The sequence below is a fragment of the Amyelois transitella genome, chromosome 24 (assembly GCF_032362555.1).
Source record: "Amyelois transitella isolate CPQ chromosome 24, ilAmyTran1.1, whole genome shotgun sequence".
Lineage (NCBI taxonomy): Eukaryota > Metazoa > Arthropoda > Insecta > Lepidoptera > Pyralidae > Amyelois > Amyelois transitella.
The window spans coordinates 5,073,507-5,091,573 of record NC_083527.1 but is presented as its reverse complement, the minus strand read 5'-3'; the positions used below and the strand labels follow the sequence as shown (position 1 = coordinate 5,091,573).

The 18,067-nt window shown below is 37.0% G+C and overlaps 1 protein-coding gene across 1 annotated transcript; it reads left to right on the top strand.

Annotated features, from left to right (window-relative positions):
* The first annotated feature begins 1,559 nt into the window (after positions 1-1,559).
* LOC106135842 (GMP reductase 1) lies at positions 1,560-16,267 on the top strand. Its single transcript, XM_013336236.2, has 8 exons — positions 1,560-1,728; positions 7,414-7,533; positions 9,923-10,013; positions 10,278-10,444; positions 11,126-11,191; positions 11,508-11,630; positions 11,967-12,183; positions 13,234-16,267. The coding sequence occupies exons 1-8, from the start codon at positions 1,642-1,644 to the stop codon at positions 13,401-13,403; spliced, it is 1,041 nt and encodes a 346-aa protein (XP_013191690.1). The 5' UTR covers positions 1,560-1,641; the 3' UTR covers positions 13,404-16,267.
* The last annotated feature ends 1,800 nt before the right edge of the window (positions 16,268-18,067 follow it).

Below are 18,067 nucleotides of genomic sequence, written 5' to 3'. Positions count from 1 at the left end.
TTTAATTTTCGAAATGTTATTAAAACTATATAGGTATAAAGTTTTAGTAGCATATCATTGCAGTGCGAGTAATTGTTTTTTAAATATTTTGGTTGTGTTATAAAAATTATTATGTTAAGTATTAATTATAAAATACCTAATGTGGGAAGATCGAAACGAACATGTTTGTTTTTGTAAATTCATTTCTTTACTACTTATTAAAAATAAATATACTTTCCTATGAAATTTACATGTTGGTTTAATTTAAAACTGAAGGCAAACAGGAGAAAAACTTTTTTGATCAGTACACAAAAATCGAGGCCTTATAAAAAAAGGCTTTTTAATTAAGTTTATACTTAAGTAAGTACTTTGTATTCATAGTTTTATATTACTCATTAGCTAACGAGTAATTGATTTTTGTTTCTTCAGATTGTCAATATAATATTCATATATTACCTACTCGCCACTAAGAAATATAGTATAGGTACCTTAATTCTTCAAACTTTTATCTCTTTTTTTTATCTTTTTTAATTATTGCGCCTGCAGACTAAGTATTTGGATAAATTTAATTTTGGGTTTAACTATGACAAGGGGACATCCCAACAATATATATACTTATAAACAATTTGATGATAAATTTATCTTTTTAATTCGTTGTTTTCTGTAACGGTGCGGAACCCTATAAATCTTCCATTATTGCAATTAAAAAGAGATAAACCACCCAAATATAGAACAGACCGTGCGTTTCCGATTTCAATGCCATCTCAATTTGGCCAGGGTATCTTCCGCGTACGCATGCGTCCTCGTTCCTGAACAGCTGATTGTTATATCAATACGTGAATACTGGCAGCTAAGAATTCTAATTAAAAAAAGATTAAAGCATGAATTTCTTTGCATTTAAAAATAAGCAAGAAATTATGAATTATCTCGTAAATTTTAATATTTAAAATTAGAATGGAAAATAAACTGGTTGGCTTGCTAGTTTTCTTTTTTTTTCATAACCTTCACCTAGCTGCTGAAATCGAGTATTTCTGTGTGCCCTTGCTAGTGTTGTGACGTAACTTGTCACGCTCACGACTGCAGTCGGTGTTGCCATGTGAACTGAATTTGGGCATAATGCGGTTAATGCATTAAAGATTTCTCGTGTTACACAATGGTTTCCAACAGCGATATGGTTAAGTAAGTTCACCTAAATGGAACCTGATAGTTGTGACCTAGTTTACAGGAAATAAGTAATAAGACATAATCGTTACAATAGATAAAAGACTATATACTTTTAGTCGCCTAAAAGCGTATCCACGAGAGATAAGAGTGATTCTATTCTTAAGTTCACACGAGACACTCAAAATTCAATACTCGATATTTGATATAAGTATCTATAGTATTTTACGTAGTTTTCTTAGTGGAAATATCAAAGTAAAATAGCGTATTTGCGATAAAGGTTTCGTATGATGTAAGTTCTTATTTATTTAATTACACATAAGCTATACATCAACGGAGTCAAATAATCGCAGGGAGGGAGTAACCATAATGGCAATTTTTCAACTTGTACATGGCAATCCCATCCGCCATGCAGTCGATACCGCGCGCGGGAGGAGAGCGCGCCGTTTTCCACAAATTATTGTTTTCTTTTCACGCAAAGATATAAAGTGTTTAGTGACAATGCCTAATATAATAAATGAAGTGAAATTGGACTTTAAAGATGTGCTTCTCAGGCCTAAGCGGAGTACGCTGAGAAGCAGAAATGATGTAAGTGGAATCCTGTGATTCTGAAAGATCAAGGTTCATCGGAAAAGGCCGTCTTATTTAGACGGATTCCTTGAGACAAATGGGAATACCTAACTGTAACTTCCTAGTATATCTAGGAAGTGATTTTTTTTATTAGAATATAATTTATCACCTAGTTTTGTAATTGATACAAGTAAATTAGTAATCCCATTTAAAATATAAATATAATTTGTTTATGTTTTATTTAAAAAATCGTGAAACTGTTTGTAATTTAAATTTTATTTAAACTACCAACTGAATAAAATTTTATAAATAATACAATTAATATTTGTCAAACTTTATATTCCACGCTATCGAAGTCGCGGGTAATCGCTAGTGTAAACAAAGTTAAAAACCATATGTTTCACCTTTATTTCCTGTGCGTCTGTCATATAAAGATCGATTATCGTTAATATGTAGGTACCTAGTAAGTAAGTATGAAGAAATTTGCTCCTCTCCAGATACATACACACGCCTCTTTCCTGGAAGGATAGACAGAGACTACATATTTCTTTCTCATAATCCTGCTCACATCTTCATCCACATTCATATCTTTAAGCAAGCGGAGAATTTTTCCCAAAAAATTTCGTAGACTTCGTAGCGTTTTCGTAGCTCTAATTTATTTCATTTCACATTTGACCTGCTACGATTACATTTACATATTTCGAGTAAATGTGCTACGATTGTCTACGACTTTTTGGTCAGTCTACGAAATTTAATAGATACAAATTCTTTATATTTCGACCTTCATAAAACCTACAAAATGTTTTCAGTCCTTAAGTACTTTTTAAAACGTTGTAACAGCTGCTTCTCTTCTCCCTTGGAGATTGTAAAAGCCGATGAAGGGAAAGACTAAAACTTGCCTTATGGGCTAGTTACTTATAAAAATATCTCAATTTGGATCAAGTTTGGATTATAATTATTTTGAAAATCCTATTACCTATTGTGTTTTGTTGTGTGGTTCCCGGCACCAATAGAAAAAAGAATATGACCTTCCCATCTTTTTTCCAAGGATGTCGTAAAAGGCGACTAAGGGATAGACTTACTTATATATTTGGGATTTCAATTATAGGCGATGGGCTAGCAACCTGTCACTGTTTGAATCTCAATTCTATCATTAAGCAAAACAGCTGATCGTGGCCTTACAGTCTTTTGATGACTGTTGGCTCTGTCTACCCCTCAAGGGGTTATTTGTTATGTGTTGTGTTTGACAACCCATTTTATGTCGGGAGATAAAATTGACCAGCCCACGTCGCAAGGCACGCGCTACGCCTTATTTATCGCGCGAACTATTACTGTCCCGATCCGAAACAGCGATAGTTTTCCGCGCGATGAAAACGGCTTTGCACTCGCTAGTTACAGGGGCTTATTACGGTGCATGGTCAAGTCAAGATCCAAACGTACAAACAGGCAGTGACTTTGTTTAATACTAGTTACGTAATTCGCTAGTGATTTATCGCATTAAGGAAAGATTAGTTAGAGAGAATATGGGTTTAATCCGTACTTATATCTTTCATCCTTCATTATAGCTTAGTCTGGATGATAAAACGATGTACAGACCAAAGAGTAAACATTATCCTAATTTGCGTCGCAATGTCGGGTAAAAACCAAAGAAGTACTGATACAATGTCTTCATATGAAACAAGATACTACGCGAAATTCGAATGTGGGATATTCAGAAAAAAAAATAGCATAACTTAGCTATTTCTGTGCCAAATACAATGATAATAGATAATAGTCTAGAAGATTTTGAGTTTATTCGTTACAAATAAAAAAAAATTAAAAAAATATATATCTTTATTTAAATGTGGCAATTTTATGAAACTGATTTTATGTAAAAAAATTGGGTAATGGGTTCGTAGTTACGTGCATTTCAAAAAAAGAATCCTATTGTACAATTATTCATAATATAAAAGTCACTGCCTGCCAGTACCAATCCTAAAAAAGTTAAGTTATGGTTTCGTGATTCACTCCATTATTTTTATTTTTACGTCTATCGTTTGATATCTATTGTTTTTTTTATGACGTCGTAAATACTTGAGTATTAAATGAGCCCTGCATGAAATAAAAGCGCAAATAGGTACATAGTACCTAACGAAATCATTAACTATGGGCTAGCCATTAAATAATATTATATTCAAGATAGGCATAGCCTAATACTTATACTAAAAATATTCTTAATAATATATGTACATATGTAGACTTAATAATATAGTATATTCAGAATTAAGATTCAAAAAATTACCTAAAAAAGAGCTCCCCTTTTGGGGTAGACAGAGCCAACAGTCTTGAAAAGACTGATAGGTCACGTTCAACTGTTTGGCTTTGTGCCGTGTGATTCCCAGCAACAATAAAAAAAGAATAGGACCACTCCATGTTATTCCCATGGATATCGTAAAATGCGACTAAGGGATAGACTTATAAATTTGAGATTCTTCTTTTAGGTGATAGGCTAGCAACCTGTCACTATTTGAATCTCAATTCTATCAATAAGCCAAACAGCAGAACGTAGCCTATCAGTTTTTACAAGATTGTTGGCTCCGTCTACCCCGCAAGGGATATTGAGGTAATTATATGTATCTATGTAGATTCCTTGTTCCAACAGTAAGAAAAATAGTTATAACGTGCCATTATTATGAATCTTTAAGCAAAGGTTGATGAATGACATTGACGGCCGTTGTCACCGCCTTATCTGGTGCCGGAACCGATGGGAACCAGATATATCCGGTCGAAACTGGTTTTCTTTAATGAAATCGGTTGGCCAATTTAGATCAATCTGTCTGGACAAGAGACAAAACAAAATTATTACCACTGTTTGGGTTAACGGTTCATTATTATTCACCAATTATATATACATATATGTATAATCACGTCTAACGTTTATCGTACCCTAGCGGGGTAGACAGAGCCAGCAGTGTTGAAAGACTGATAGGCCACGTTCAGTTGTTATGCTTAATGATTGAATTAAGATTCAAATAAATTCAATTCAAAGAAACGTACAAAATAAAATAAAGGTGCCTACGTTACGTGCACGTTTAATATTTGTTTTGTTACAAATAGTAATGTGAAAGTTTGAAAACAGTTAATTCTAAAATGTAATTCCAGAAATCTGTGTAAACTGACTAACTAACTCTTGGATTATTTAATTTTTTTGTACACAAATGAACAATTAAGAGCATTAATTTATAGAAATGAAAAAAAAAATCCAGTAGACCCGTGAGAGGCAACTTAAATACTGGAGCAGTTTGGTGTGTGATATAAACATGAAGAACTTGGATCGTTCGATCGAACGCCGATGTCCTGTTTGGTTTCCTTCCACCCAAAGGCTGACTGTAAGAGATTGCTTTAGCGATAAGTCTGCCTTTGTACCATCTCTATCTGCTTTGTGTTGTTTTGTATGTTTTACTCTTATGGTGCAATAAAGAGTTTTATCTATCTATCTATCGTTGTTAAAGTCAGACCCAAGGCTCGACCCCTGGGAGAACGCAAACGGGACTAAACCCAGTATTATGACTGCACCTATAAACTTTGTACACGTGTATAGCAGTCTCGTGATGACAAGCTGTAATTACACATTATTGTGATAACATGACTGCATGAACTGAACCGGTATAATTTATATCGTGCACAGCTGCGTAGCGTTCAGCTGTGAATTTGAAGGGCATGACATATGTTTTTAACCGCCTTCAAAAAAAGTGCCGTGTGGTCCCCGGCACCAATACAAAAAATAATAGGACCACTTCATCCCTTTCCCATGGATGTCGTAAAAGGCGACTAAGGGATAGGCTTACAAACATGGGTTTCTTTTTTTTAGGCGATGGGCTAGCAACCTGTCACTATTTGAATCTTAATTCAATCATTAAGCCAAATAGCTGAACGTGGCCATTCAGTCTTTTCAAGACTGTTGGCTCTGTCTACCCCGCAAGGGACATAGATGTGACCATATGTATGTATAGTTATTGTGCATGACCGTAGAAATTCGTCGTATGAGACAACACCGCATTCTGCTGGCGTTTTGCCATGAAATGTATCAAACCTGTATTGTCAGACGAAAATAATCTATAGTTACGTTTACTTTGTAAAAAACTGTTATCACGCGAGCTGATTTCTGGGTTTTGTGACAAGGATAGAGTACGCCCGGGACTCCGTCTCCGTATAACGAAAAATTGCGCTTATAGTCGTACATACATACATACATATGGTCACGTCTATATCCCTTGCGGGGTAGACAGAGCCAACAGTCTTGAAAAGACTGAATGGCCACGTTCAGCTATTTGGCTTAATGATAGAATTGAGTTTCAAATAGTGACAGGTTGTTAGCCCGTCGCCTAGAAAATAATCCCAAGTTTAGTTTATCGGTTAGTATTCAAACTAATGTACATATCTTTGAAAATAGTCATTGGTACCTGGCCGCGGTGGGATTCGAACCGGTGCCTTTATGCGCATCATGCATTTTAACCGGGCACCTTTCCGATTCGACGACCGACGCCGCACTCGTGCACATTGTATCATTGCAATTTATTGTATTTTTTCTGGATGAAATGTATACTATTCCTTTTTAGTACATTCCTTTCAGAGTAAATAGTGATTAATTAATACTATTGCATTTCTTATTTTTGGTTCGGCGGTCAGCCGGGAATCTAAATAAAACACTGACTGTGAATTTATTGATATAATCAACGCACCCTAAATTTTATAAGGCAGGACTATGACATTTGATTTGAATATTTGAAATTTGATCTACTCATCAGTAAGTCAGTCATAATTAAATAATTGTTCCTTACGTGGCGTAGGGATGCACTAAGAGAGGATTTTACGAAATTACCGCAGAAATACAAATTCAAATTCAAAAGGAATCTTCGTTCCACGCGGATGCAGTCGAGAGTGTACTCAGTACTTTCCTACGATGATAATCGATTAATTAATGTATTTACGTAACAATACATCGATTATGATCTGATATAGCTTCGATACTTGACTTATCACATTGTTATCGCGTAATAGTGATCATAAATCGAGTTGTAATCGATAACGATGATGCATATAGATAGGAGAATAATTGTTAACGACTTTGGATCGATAGAATTTTGTTATAACATTACCTATGCAAACCTACGACCATTACCAAAGTTATTGTCATTAGTCCTGGGGGTCGATACAAAAACGTCTTTTTTACCAATTTCTGTTCAACCCTGAGGTAAACCAATAGGAAATATATAACAGGTAAACCTAAGTGAGAAAGATAAAAAAGATAAGACATAGCTTTACCTAATCAACGTTCGTGATTAAGTTGGGATTCTTGTTTTGGCGATGGGCTAGCAACCTGTCACTATTTGAATCTGAATTCTATCATAAAGACAGCTGAACGTGGCCTACCAGTCTCTTCAAGACTTTTGGCTCTGTCTACCCCTCAAGGTATATAGATGTGACTAAAGGAATGAATAAATGAATGTTTTTTTAATATTTTATTAAACATAACAGTTACAGAAAACGTATATATATAATACACGTATTTGTGTTTGTTATCGATCCAGTAACACTGTCCCTTTCTATTTATTTTTTCAAAATTTTCAATGTACAGAATTGACCGTTCTACAGATTTATTATATGTATATATAGAATAGATATGTTTTTACATCTATGGTTATTTATCTATTTGGTTTCCAGGTGGACCTGTACAGGGAGATAACATTCCGCAACTCGGGGCAGACGTACAGGGGGGTGCCCGTCATGGCCAGCAACATGGATACGGTGGGCACCTTCGAGATGGCCAAGGAACTGTCCAAGGTAGGTGACACATACATACATACATATATAGAGACTACATCCCTCCGCTAGCCACGATCCCTGCTACTTTTCTCCCTCCATCCACATTTAAAGCTTTTCATGCAATGCATGTGCCGTGTGGTTCCCGGCACCAATAAAAAAGAGAATAGGACCACTCCATCTTTTTCCCAAAAGGCGACTAAGGGAAAAGCTTATAAACTTGGGATATATGGTCACGACTATTTGACGGCCTCTGTGGCGCAGCGGTAGTACGCTTGTCTGTGACACCGGAGGTCCCGGGTTCGAATCCCGGCCAGGGCATGATGTGAAAAGAACTTTTTCTGGTTGGCCTGGCGTTTTGGATGTTTATCTATATAAGTATTTATTATAAAATATAATATCGTTGAGTTAGTAACTATCTCGTAACACAACTCTCGAACTTACTTCGAGGCTAACTCAATCTGTGTAATTTGTCCCGTATACATGTATTTATTATTTATTTATTACATACCTTGCGGGCTAGACAGAGCCAACGGTCTTGAAAAGACTGAATGGCCAAGTTCCGCAAGGCAGGTGATCTTTCAATAAATCAATACATAAAACCTTCTGTTTTGAGTGAACGGCTGACAGAACAACACTCAGTAGCAATTTTCTGGGTCTAAGAATTTGAAACATACATACATATATATAATCACGTCAATATATACTGTTGGTATATGTATAATAGACTGTTGATTCTGTCTCCCTCGCAAGGGATATAGACGTGATTATAAGTATGTACCTATGTACATATGTATGCATGCAAGCTCATCGGTTTACCTTTCAATAATCACCGACATTTAAAATTAAAATGGTCTTTAAAGTTTACAAGGAAAAATTAAGGGAACATAAAAAATGTTTGCAACATCCGAAAGGGTAAATATGAAGATCTGTTATACATAATATTTAAGACCTTGTTGTACTCATATTACCTATGCAAATAAAAGTTTGAATTTGAAGTGTGAATTTTACTCATTGACGAATACTTACTTTAAAAATCTTTAACTTTTTGGTAAAGAAATTCTAGTAAAACAAGCCATACAATCATTCTTACGCAAATACTCTAGAACTGAAAACATTTAAGTTGTTCCGGAGTGAAAAGTTGTATATTAGGTACGTAGATAGTTACCAAAGGAGGATGAGACCTGCTGTGAGTCACAAATTAAATTGACACGACACAGATAACAAATACAAAGCTATAAACAATGTAAACATGGGTAATATACACGAAGGTGTATCTGACACTAATGAAACCGTCACTTGATGTTCATACATACATATAGTCTCGTCTATATCTCTTGCGGGGCAGACAGAGCCAACAGTATTAAAAAGAATGATAGGCCGCATTGAGCCTTTTGGCTTGATGACGGAATTGAGATTCAAATCCCTAAAAGTTAAATTCCAAGTTTATAAGCCTATCCCTTAGTCCCCTTTAACGACATGCATGGGAAAGAGAAGCAGTGGTCCTATTCTTATTTTTTAATGGTACCGGGAACCACACGGCATTTATTTGATGCCGAGAACCACACGGCACGATGTTCTTTCGCTCTAAATAGGAATTACTATTTCGCGGTGCATATTGCGACATTTAGGTTATCCCAAAATATAAATGGAGGAGTTTGCCATTGTCCGCGATTGGTTTTTACCGTTTCTGTGATGATTTTCAAAAATACCATATTAAAATTATAAGCGCCGTGCACCAATTAAGAATAGGACCAGTCCCATCTCTTTCCATTGGATGTCGTAAAAGCGCAAGGGATGGGCTTTATAAACTTGGGATTATTTTTAGGCGATGTGCTAGCAACCTGTTTGAAAACTATTTGAATCTCAATTGCAAAGCAATTCAAAAGCCATGTGGTTCCCGGCACGAATACAAAAAAGAATAGGACCACTCCATCTCTTTCCCATGGATGTCGTAAAAGGCGACTAAGGGATAGGCTTACAAACTTGGGATTCTTCTTTAGGCGATGGGCTAGCAACCTGTCACTATTTGAATCTCAATTCTATCATTAAGCCAAATAGCTGAACGTGGCCAATCAGTCTTTTCAAGATTGTTGGCTCTGTCTACCCCGCAAGGGATATAGACGTGACTGTATGTATGTATGAATCTCAATTCTATCAGTAAGGCTAACAGCTGAATGTGGCCTTTCAGTATTTTAAGACTGATTGCTCAGTCGACCTCGCAAGGGATATACCTAAACGTGATTAAATAAACGAATCAATGAACCATATTAAAACTCCACTGCGCCTGAGCAACATGTTCAATTATCCCAAGTTTATAAGCCTATCCTTCAGTCGCCTTATACATGTAGATTCTAACTATACTAGGTGATTCTATGTATAATCAAATTGATGATTATTTTCTTTTCAGCACGGACTGTTCACATGCATACACAAGTATTACACGATAGAGGAGTGGAAGAAATTCGCGACTGACCACCCAGAATGCTTGGAACAGATGGGTAAGTAAAAAGTAAAAGTTAAAAGAATTTATTCATAAAACACCATAACCAAAAGACAAAAAATACATACATACATAAAATCACGCCTCTTTCCCGGAGTATTAGGCAGAGACTATCTCTTTCCACTCGCCACGATCTCTGCACACTTCCTCCGCTTCATCCACATTCATAACTCTCTTCATGCAAGCTCGGCGGTTTCGGGTACTCTTGACCCGACCCTTTACCAGGACGTAGATCCTTAATTATTCCCTACGCTTGTTCCAGCGGCCAGTTCGGGCACAGCCGAGGCTGACTTCGAGCGTCTGATGGAGATCCTCACCACGATCAAGGACCTGAAGTACGTCTGTCTGGACGTCGCCAACGGCTACTCCCAGCATTTTGTGGAGTACGTGAGGAGAGTGCGCGCAGCATTCCCAACACACACCATTATTGTGAGTTTGTATTTGTACCGTGTGGTTCCCGGGACCAATACAAGAAAGAATAGGACCTCTTTCCCATGGATGTCGTAAAAGGCGACTAAGGGATAGGCTTACAAACTCGGGATTCTTAGTTAGGCGATGGGCTAGCAACCTGTCACTATTTGAATCTCAATTCTATCATTAAGCCAAATAGCTGAACGTGGCCATTCAGTCTTTTCAAGCCTGTTGGCTCTGTCTACCCCGCAAGGGTACAGACGTGACCATTTGTATGTATGTATATGTATATTTGTACAGAAATTTGCAAGTCAGACCCTAATTACATACATACCTACATATAATCACGTCTATATCCATTACGGGGTAGAACAGAGCCAGCAGTCTTGAAAAGACTGATAGGCCACGTTCAGTTGAATGATAAAATTGAGATTCAAATAGTGACAGGTTGCTAGCCCGTCGCCTAAAAGAGGAGTCCCAAGTTTATAAACCTATCACTAAGTCTCCTTTTACGACATCCATGGAAACGGGATGGAGTGGTTTTATTATTTTTTTATTGGTGCCGGGAACCACACGGCCTAAAGATCTTAATATTATAAATGCGAAAGTAAGTTTGTTTGTTTGTTTTTTACCTTTTCACGCGTTAAAAAAATACAAATAATGTTAAAAAAAAAATAATTCCTGTTTTTAATTTTTCAGGCTGGGAATGTAGTTACTGGTGAAATGGTAGAAGAACTAATTCTATCAGGAGCTGATATTATAAAGGTAATTTTTAAATTACATTTATGAAATTCTTTTTAAATATTTTCCTTTTACAAAAGTCTAATATATCAAAAAGGTTTCACGGCGAATAATCATATTAATGTCTTCTATCTCGGGTATGCTGGAAGAGATTTCTTTTGGAATAAGCAGAACCTATGTAATATTTTTTCTTGTGTTTATCATTATCGATATTTTCTGTGTACATAAATTAGTGAATCATACGTCAGTCACGTCTATATCCCTTGCGAGGTAGACAGAGCCAACAGTCTTGAAATGACTTAAAAGCCATGTAATCATGATTATTAACGTCCTTCCACAGGTGGGAATTGGTCCAGGGTCAGTGTGCACGACCAGAATCAAGACAGGTGTGGGCTACCCTCAACTCTCCGCCGTAATAGAATGCGCAGACGCAGCCCACGGACTTAAAGGACATATTATTTCAGTAAGTATAACTAGCTACCCAATGAACAAAATGAACCCTGTACCTCCATGCGCATCGGGCTTTTAATCGGGTAACATAACAATTTGACCACAAACGCTTAAGAGATCTACATTTGTAACTTGACGTCCGGTGAAAATGCTGCAGTGTAGTTTGTTCCACCGCTTCTTCTACACATGCGCTTTGGAAGCGGTAGTAGTTATAATTAGATTTAAGTGATGTGACGTCAATAAGTGATATCTTGTCTCCAATTTTGAAAATGAATCCATTCTATTCTTATCACACATCACTATCACATCATCAACGTATCTAATCATCAATAATTTCTGTGTTCTCCAGGATGGAGGTTGCACGTGCCCCGGTGACGTTGCCAAAGCTTTCGGCGCCGGCGCAGACTTCGTGATGGCGGGCGGCATGTTCGCCGGCCACGACCAGTGTGGGGGGGATGTGGTCACGAAGCAGGACGGCAAGAAGGTCAAGCTGTTCTACGGAATGTCCTCTTCAACAGCCATGTTGAAGCATTCTGGTGGAGTCGCTGAGTACCGGTCTTCGGAAGGTGAGTTTGAGGATTCAATGGGTTCAGGATATGTTTGAATGAGGGCTGATGAAACTGCAAGCCTTCTACTAGAATGTTACATCCATGTGGAAGACTTCCCTGAGGAATTAAGGGATCTTAAGCGAGGCCTGTTCCTCACCATCAGCGGTATTTCACTTCTAAAGGGTGCTGGAATGTATTGACTGAACAGGACCAAGTCGTGAGCATTGGGAGCTGAAATTTTAACGTATGCTATGTAGGGAGAGTAAGGGAGGGAGATCACTGAGAACGACAGAGTTTCTCTTCCTTGATACTTTCCTTTTCACGTCTGGGTTTAAGATTTATGTTCCAATTATGGATTTGGATCGAAATTCTATATCTAAGCCTTAACCCTCATGCACAACTGAACATAAATATTGAGCATTTATGCATACATACATATAATCACGTCTATATCCCTTGCGGGGTAGACAGAGCCAACAGTCTTGAAAAGACTGATAGGCCACGTTCAGCTATTTGGCTTAAGGATAAAATTGAGATTCAAATAGTGACAGGTTGCTAGCCTATCGCCTAAAAAAGAATCCCAAGTTTGTAAGCCTATCCCTTAGCTGCCTTTTACGACATCCATGGGAAAGAGATGGAGTGGTCCTATTCTTTTTTGTATTAGTGCCGGGAATGACACGGCACTTATGTCTGATCATAATGGCATTCAGGATCTTAGGACACTCATTGTTTATTACAGAACTATTTGTTGATCTTTGTCGGCACTTGTTTTGATAGAAATTAAAACTGCACCTTCTGAAATAACTTACTGACCTTATATTTTCAAAATATTTGGTTTATATGAATACATTAGGTATTAACATCCGTGACTTTATAAAAAGTGTACTAAATTAGATAGGTACCTACATTGAACATTATACTATGCGCGCTTAAGTATATCATTTAAAATTTTTTTTTCAATATTCTATTTTTGCACTTTTTTTTTTCTTAGTGGCCAGCAGTACCATTTTCCAATTATTGTACATTCATACAACTACACCATAGAATTCACATACAATTTCTTTCCAGGTAAGACAGTCGAAGTAGAATACCGGGGGGATGTGGGGGACACGGTAAAAGACATCCTCGGGGGTCTCCGCTCGGCGTGCACCTACGTGGGGGCCTCCAGGCTCCGGGAACTGCCCAGGAGAGCCACCTTCATCAGGTGCTGTCGGCAGGTCAACGACACGTTCTCTTAATTCTTCATACTTAGCTGTGATTGGTCGCGTTGGCTGTTGAGATAGTACAATGAAGAGCGAGTTTGTAAATTTTCTTTGAAGTAAGACAATTCTGTATGAATTTATTTGCTTTATTCAAGTATCAGGATGGTATTTAGCTTATTTTGTGGGTCTATATCACTTTATCAAAAAAATCATATATGTAGGTAATTGCCTTCTGAATTAATAAAGTTTAAAGTTTAAGTTATTTATTTCTGATCAGAACTTCTGAACAACAAAGGTTATAATAGATGATAAAGACAATGTTAAATGAACTTTGACCTAATCGTACCTAATTTTAATAATGAATTGAAACCACTCATAGAATTCGTAATAATACGTTTGGTTACATTAACGTTTGGATCAACTCTCAAGTAAGTAAAATACATTTAAATGTGCATCGTAAACATTGTAATCTCCATTGTATTATTTCAAAAGTTAACGTAAACCTTTAAATTAATTGCTATTTAATTAATAGTTATGTCTCAAACCACTGTGCTACGAGTAGCTTTGTAGATAGTCGAACAATTGTGAGTTCTTACAGACGAGTAATACGGCATTGTTGAAATTAATAATTTATCTATTTCACGGACTTAAAGCCATATTATTTCTGTTAGTCTAACTAGCTACCTAATCAATATATATACATATATATGCCGTGTGGTTCCCGGCACCAATATAAAAAAGAATAGGCGCATTCCATCTCTTTCCCATGTTCGTCGTAAAAGGCGACTAAGGCTTATAATCTTGGGATTCTTCTAATAGGCGATAGGCTAGCAACCTGTCACTATTTGAATCTCAATTCTATCATTAGGCCAAACAGCTGAACGTGGCCTGTCAGACTTTCAACACTGCTGGCTTTGTCCTCCCCGCAAGGGATACAGACGTGATTATATGTATGGAAGGATTCTTCGTAAAACCCTAAGAAAACTGAAATTATAATTGTCAATTGTAATTATAAGTTATAATTGTCAAGAGGAATATAATGAAAACCCCAAATTTGTAAAAAGTATTTTCAATTCTCCACTGAACCTTATCCCCCCAGTGGAGACTTCAGGAAGTAATCGTTGCTTAATATCATCGTCATGATTAAAATTGCATGCTGAGCTTAAACACCGGCTCCATTTTATATTTTATCTAAAATGTTTCTACGAAAACGGAACCACATGCATTGAAGACTCGTTAAAGTTCCCTCGTCTATAAGAACTCTTTACCTTGTTATAATCTAAGCTGATAATCTGTATTAGATCTGCAGCCTTATCTGTCAATAGCTTATTTAAATCAATTCTAACAGTGTCCTTAGTACAGCTAGGTATCTGAGCTCCATTAACTATTGTTCCTGAGTTAATTATACAATGAAGGATATAAACAATCGGTCAAGGTATACCTTAACGAAATGGGGGTATTTTAAAAATGTAGAGATAAATCTTACGATTACGAATACATACGATTACGAGTGAAGATAACATACGATTACGAGTGAAGATTACATACGATTACGAGTGAAGATTACATACGATTACGAGTGAAGATTACATACGATTACGAGTAAAGATTACTTTATCCGTCAACTTGTACCGATCTATTGACATGAAAATCTCGCAATATCCAAATTATTAACCATTGTATAAAAGACTCAGGAATAAGTTATAGTAGAAAATGTATTATGAAAGTAGGTAGAAACATTTTGTATGACGCATTTCAGTGAGAAATAATGTTGAATGATAATCGCAGAACAGGCAGAACGGTATCTATTGGGGAAGCAATCACACGATCTGTGATGACCGGTTCTCATTCTCAAGCCTTTAAAATGAGAAACATGAGATCTATATCTGAAACAAATACACGGAAAAAGTCAAGCAGGAAATAATATGGAGCCCGGAACGCGCTTTTTCACCATAGCCCTGGATTGGGTGATTCAGGTTTTTATACGAAGCGTTTTCCTTCTGACCTGAGCAACCTTTGCAAGGGAACCTAGTCTATATAGGAACACCGAAAAAGCTGCACTAGATAAATGTGCCTATATGACACCCACGGGTAAGAGATGGAGTGTTTCTTTCTTTAAGTCCCGGGAATACAATTGTCCTTAAGGCAAGTTTAAATCAATCTTGGAAACCGCCCAAAGAGGACAAATGCAAGAAGTATTGTAATTGCTTTTGATGTGACACTAGCTTAGCCTGGATTTATACCCTAGGTTTGTTGTTATGGCTATACTTAGTTCTCATGAGCAAATTGTGGTTGAGTGCAGATTAAACAATTATGAATATCGAATCTCACGGCCAACTTTATATTGATTACTTTTCAAAGAATCAACGAATTTAATTCTGCCCTAAAACCGTTGAGGAGGCTAAAGAGAATGTATATTATCTGAAATAGCTTAAATAGATCAATTCGATGGTGCTAATTTTAAAAAGGCTTTGCTGTTGCAATTTACAATAGTTGGAATTAAATCTGCTAATTTTAGATTTAGTCATAGCACAAATTCCTATGGCAAGAAAATTTTGCTTTAGGCAAATATTTTCTTTTTTTTAGATATTTTAATTTCAAATCTCAAATTTAACGCACAAATATTGAATAATGTAATCTGGTTTTTGTTAAAAGGAGATTATTTGGTAAAACTGAGGCCAGAAATAGTATTTTTGCGTAAATATATTTTTATTCCATTTATTTTTGATCATTGTCATGTAAGTGTAAAGTTAATATTTATTGTGTGTCCGTCAGAGCAATAATGTTTTATTTTTTAATTGTCGGAGTGTCGATTCTATTTTGCTTTTTAACTATCTATTTAAAAGACGTGTACTTACGTACATATTTAGATTAATAAATAATAAATGACTCGAAACATTTTCACTGTGTTTTTATTTCTTCTCTACTAAGTCTGAATGAATTTAATTTTATGTCAATAATAACTACACATTTCATAAAGTATATTTATTACTACGTCTTATGAGATTTCTTGCAGTCGACAGTGGTACAAATGGCATTGCCGTTACTTAAGCAAAAGCAGACATTGCAGTCTATCTTATAAGAGTTTCCGCTTGGACAAGGATCCCCTGCTTGGGTGACGGGCACCACATCTATAGTTATAGGCTCTTGCGCCGGCGGCACACCATCGCAATCACTAGCAGTGCACCTTACTGTCTTACCATCAGTCAAGCACCTACAAACATTACAGTCTTTCTTATAAACGTGCAAAGGCTCGCAGTAACCGTGCAGCGTGTTTAGATCCTGCAATTCTGTGTTCTCACACTTCGGATGAGCCTCGCAAACTTCAACTTTTTCGCCTTTATCATTGACAGAACAACGGCAAACGAGACAGTTAACTTCGTACGCTGTGTCCGGGACGCAATCGGAACTTAACATCTTCAAAGTTTGCTCAAATGACGGCATTGGTTTGGATCTATAAGGGACACTATGCGTAAAGGCACCCTGTGTGTTCCACCGAGAATAACAATCGTTGTGTGAATAATATGTACAGTGTAGGCTGGTCTGATTGTCGTTCGATATATGACAGAAGCATACTCTGCACAAATTTTCTATTGTCTGTCCCGGTTCGCACGGTACACGTGGACCCTCGTCTCCTACTACTGCACTGAGCTTTTGCCTTTGTTTATATGGATCTCTGGAGAATGTACGTTGTACTGGAATGCATTTCTTTACTGTGCAGAAAGCGTAGCCGCTCTTATCGCAGACACACTGATTGCAGTCTACGTTGAACACCTCCCCTGGTTCAACACGTCCGCAATATGACGATTCATTTTTAGGCTTCGATTGGTCACCGTTACATTGGCCGCAGTGAAGCCTATTATTTTTTAAACACTCACAAGTTTTGCATCCCAACTTGTATTTTTTCAACGGCGTGCAAGTCGCGTAAATGGCTAATTCTTCGCTACTGTCGTCGTGGTCGTTGTACTCTTTGATTTCAAGAATATCGTCCTGTCCGGTGCAAGTTCTTTTGGTGCACATATCGGGATCAATTTTCCCAGTTGAAGGGCAGAAACAAACGTTGCAGCCGATTAGGTAGAGTTGGGTCGGGTTGCATTTTTGGTGTTTCGGATCTTTTTCGTTTGTGACTTTTACTGGATGAAGGATCCTGAAGAGATCTCTACAGACAGGGTTTGGCCACTTGCCGTCTTCGGTGCATACGCAGAGAGTATCAGATCTTTTGTATTGTACGCCGGGTTCACAAGCCCTTGGAGTGGATCTCCAAGCTCCTTTTCCTTCCATTCCCAAATTGATTTCAGCTATAGCATCTGAAGGATTAAATTTGATTTTTATTATATGTATTATTAAAGTTAATCTAAAAAATATAATATACAAAGCCGTCATTGTGTCAAAGGTTACTTCTTTAAAGGCGTTGCAAATGTGTAACAAAAGTTTAAGTCAAAGAAATAAAAACATACATATATACCTATCATCACTTTAATCTCCTACGGGTTAGACAAAGCCAACAGTCTCGAAGAGACTGCAAGGCCACATTCAGCTATAAATATGGCTTTATTGAGGAATTGAAATTATAGTGCCAGGCTATACTAGCCCATCGCATAAAAGAAGAATTCTATGTTGCCCGAGAGCAAGAACAGCAGCTGACACACGCTATGTTTCTTCAACGCTACCAGTACATCATGGAAGCTTACACCAGATGA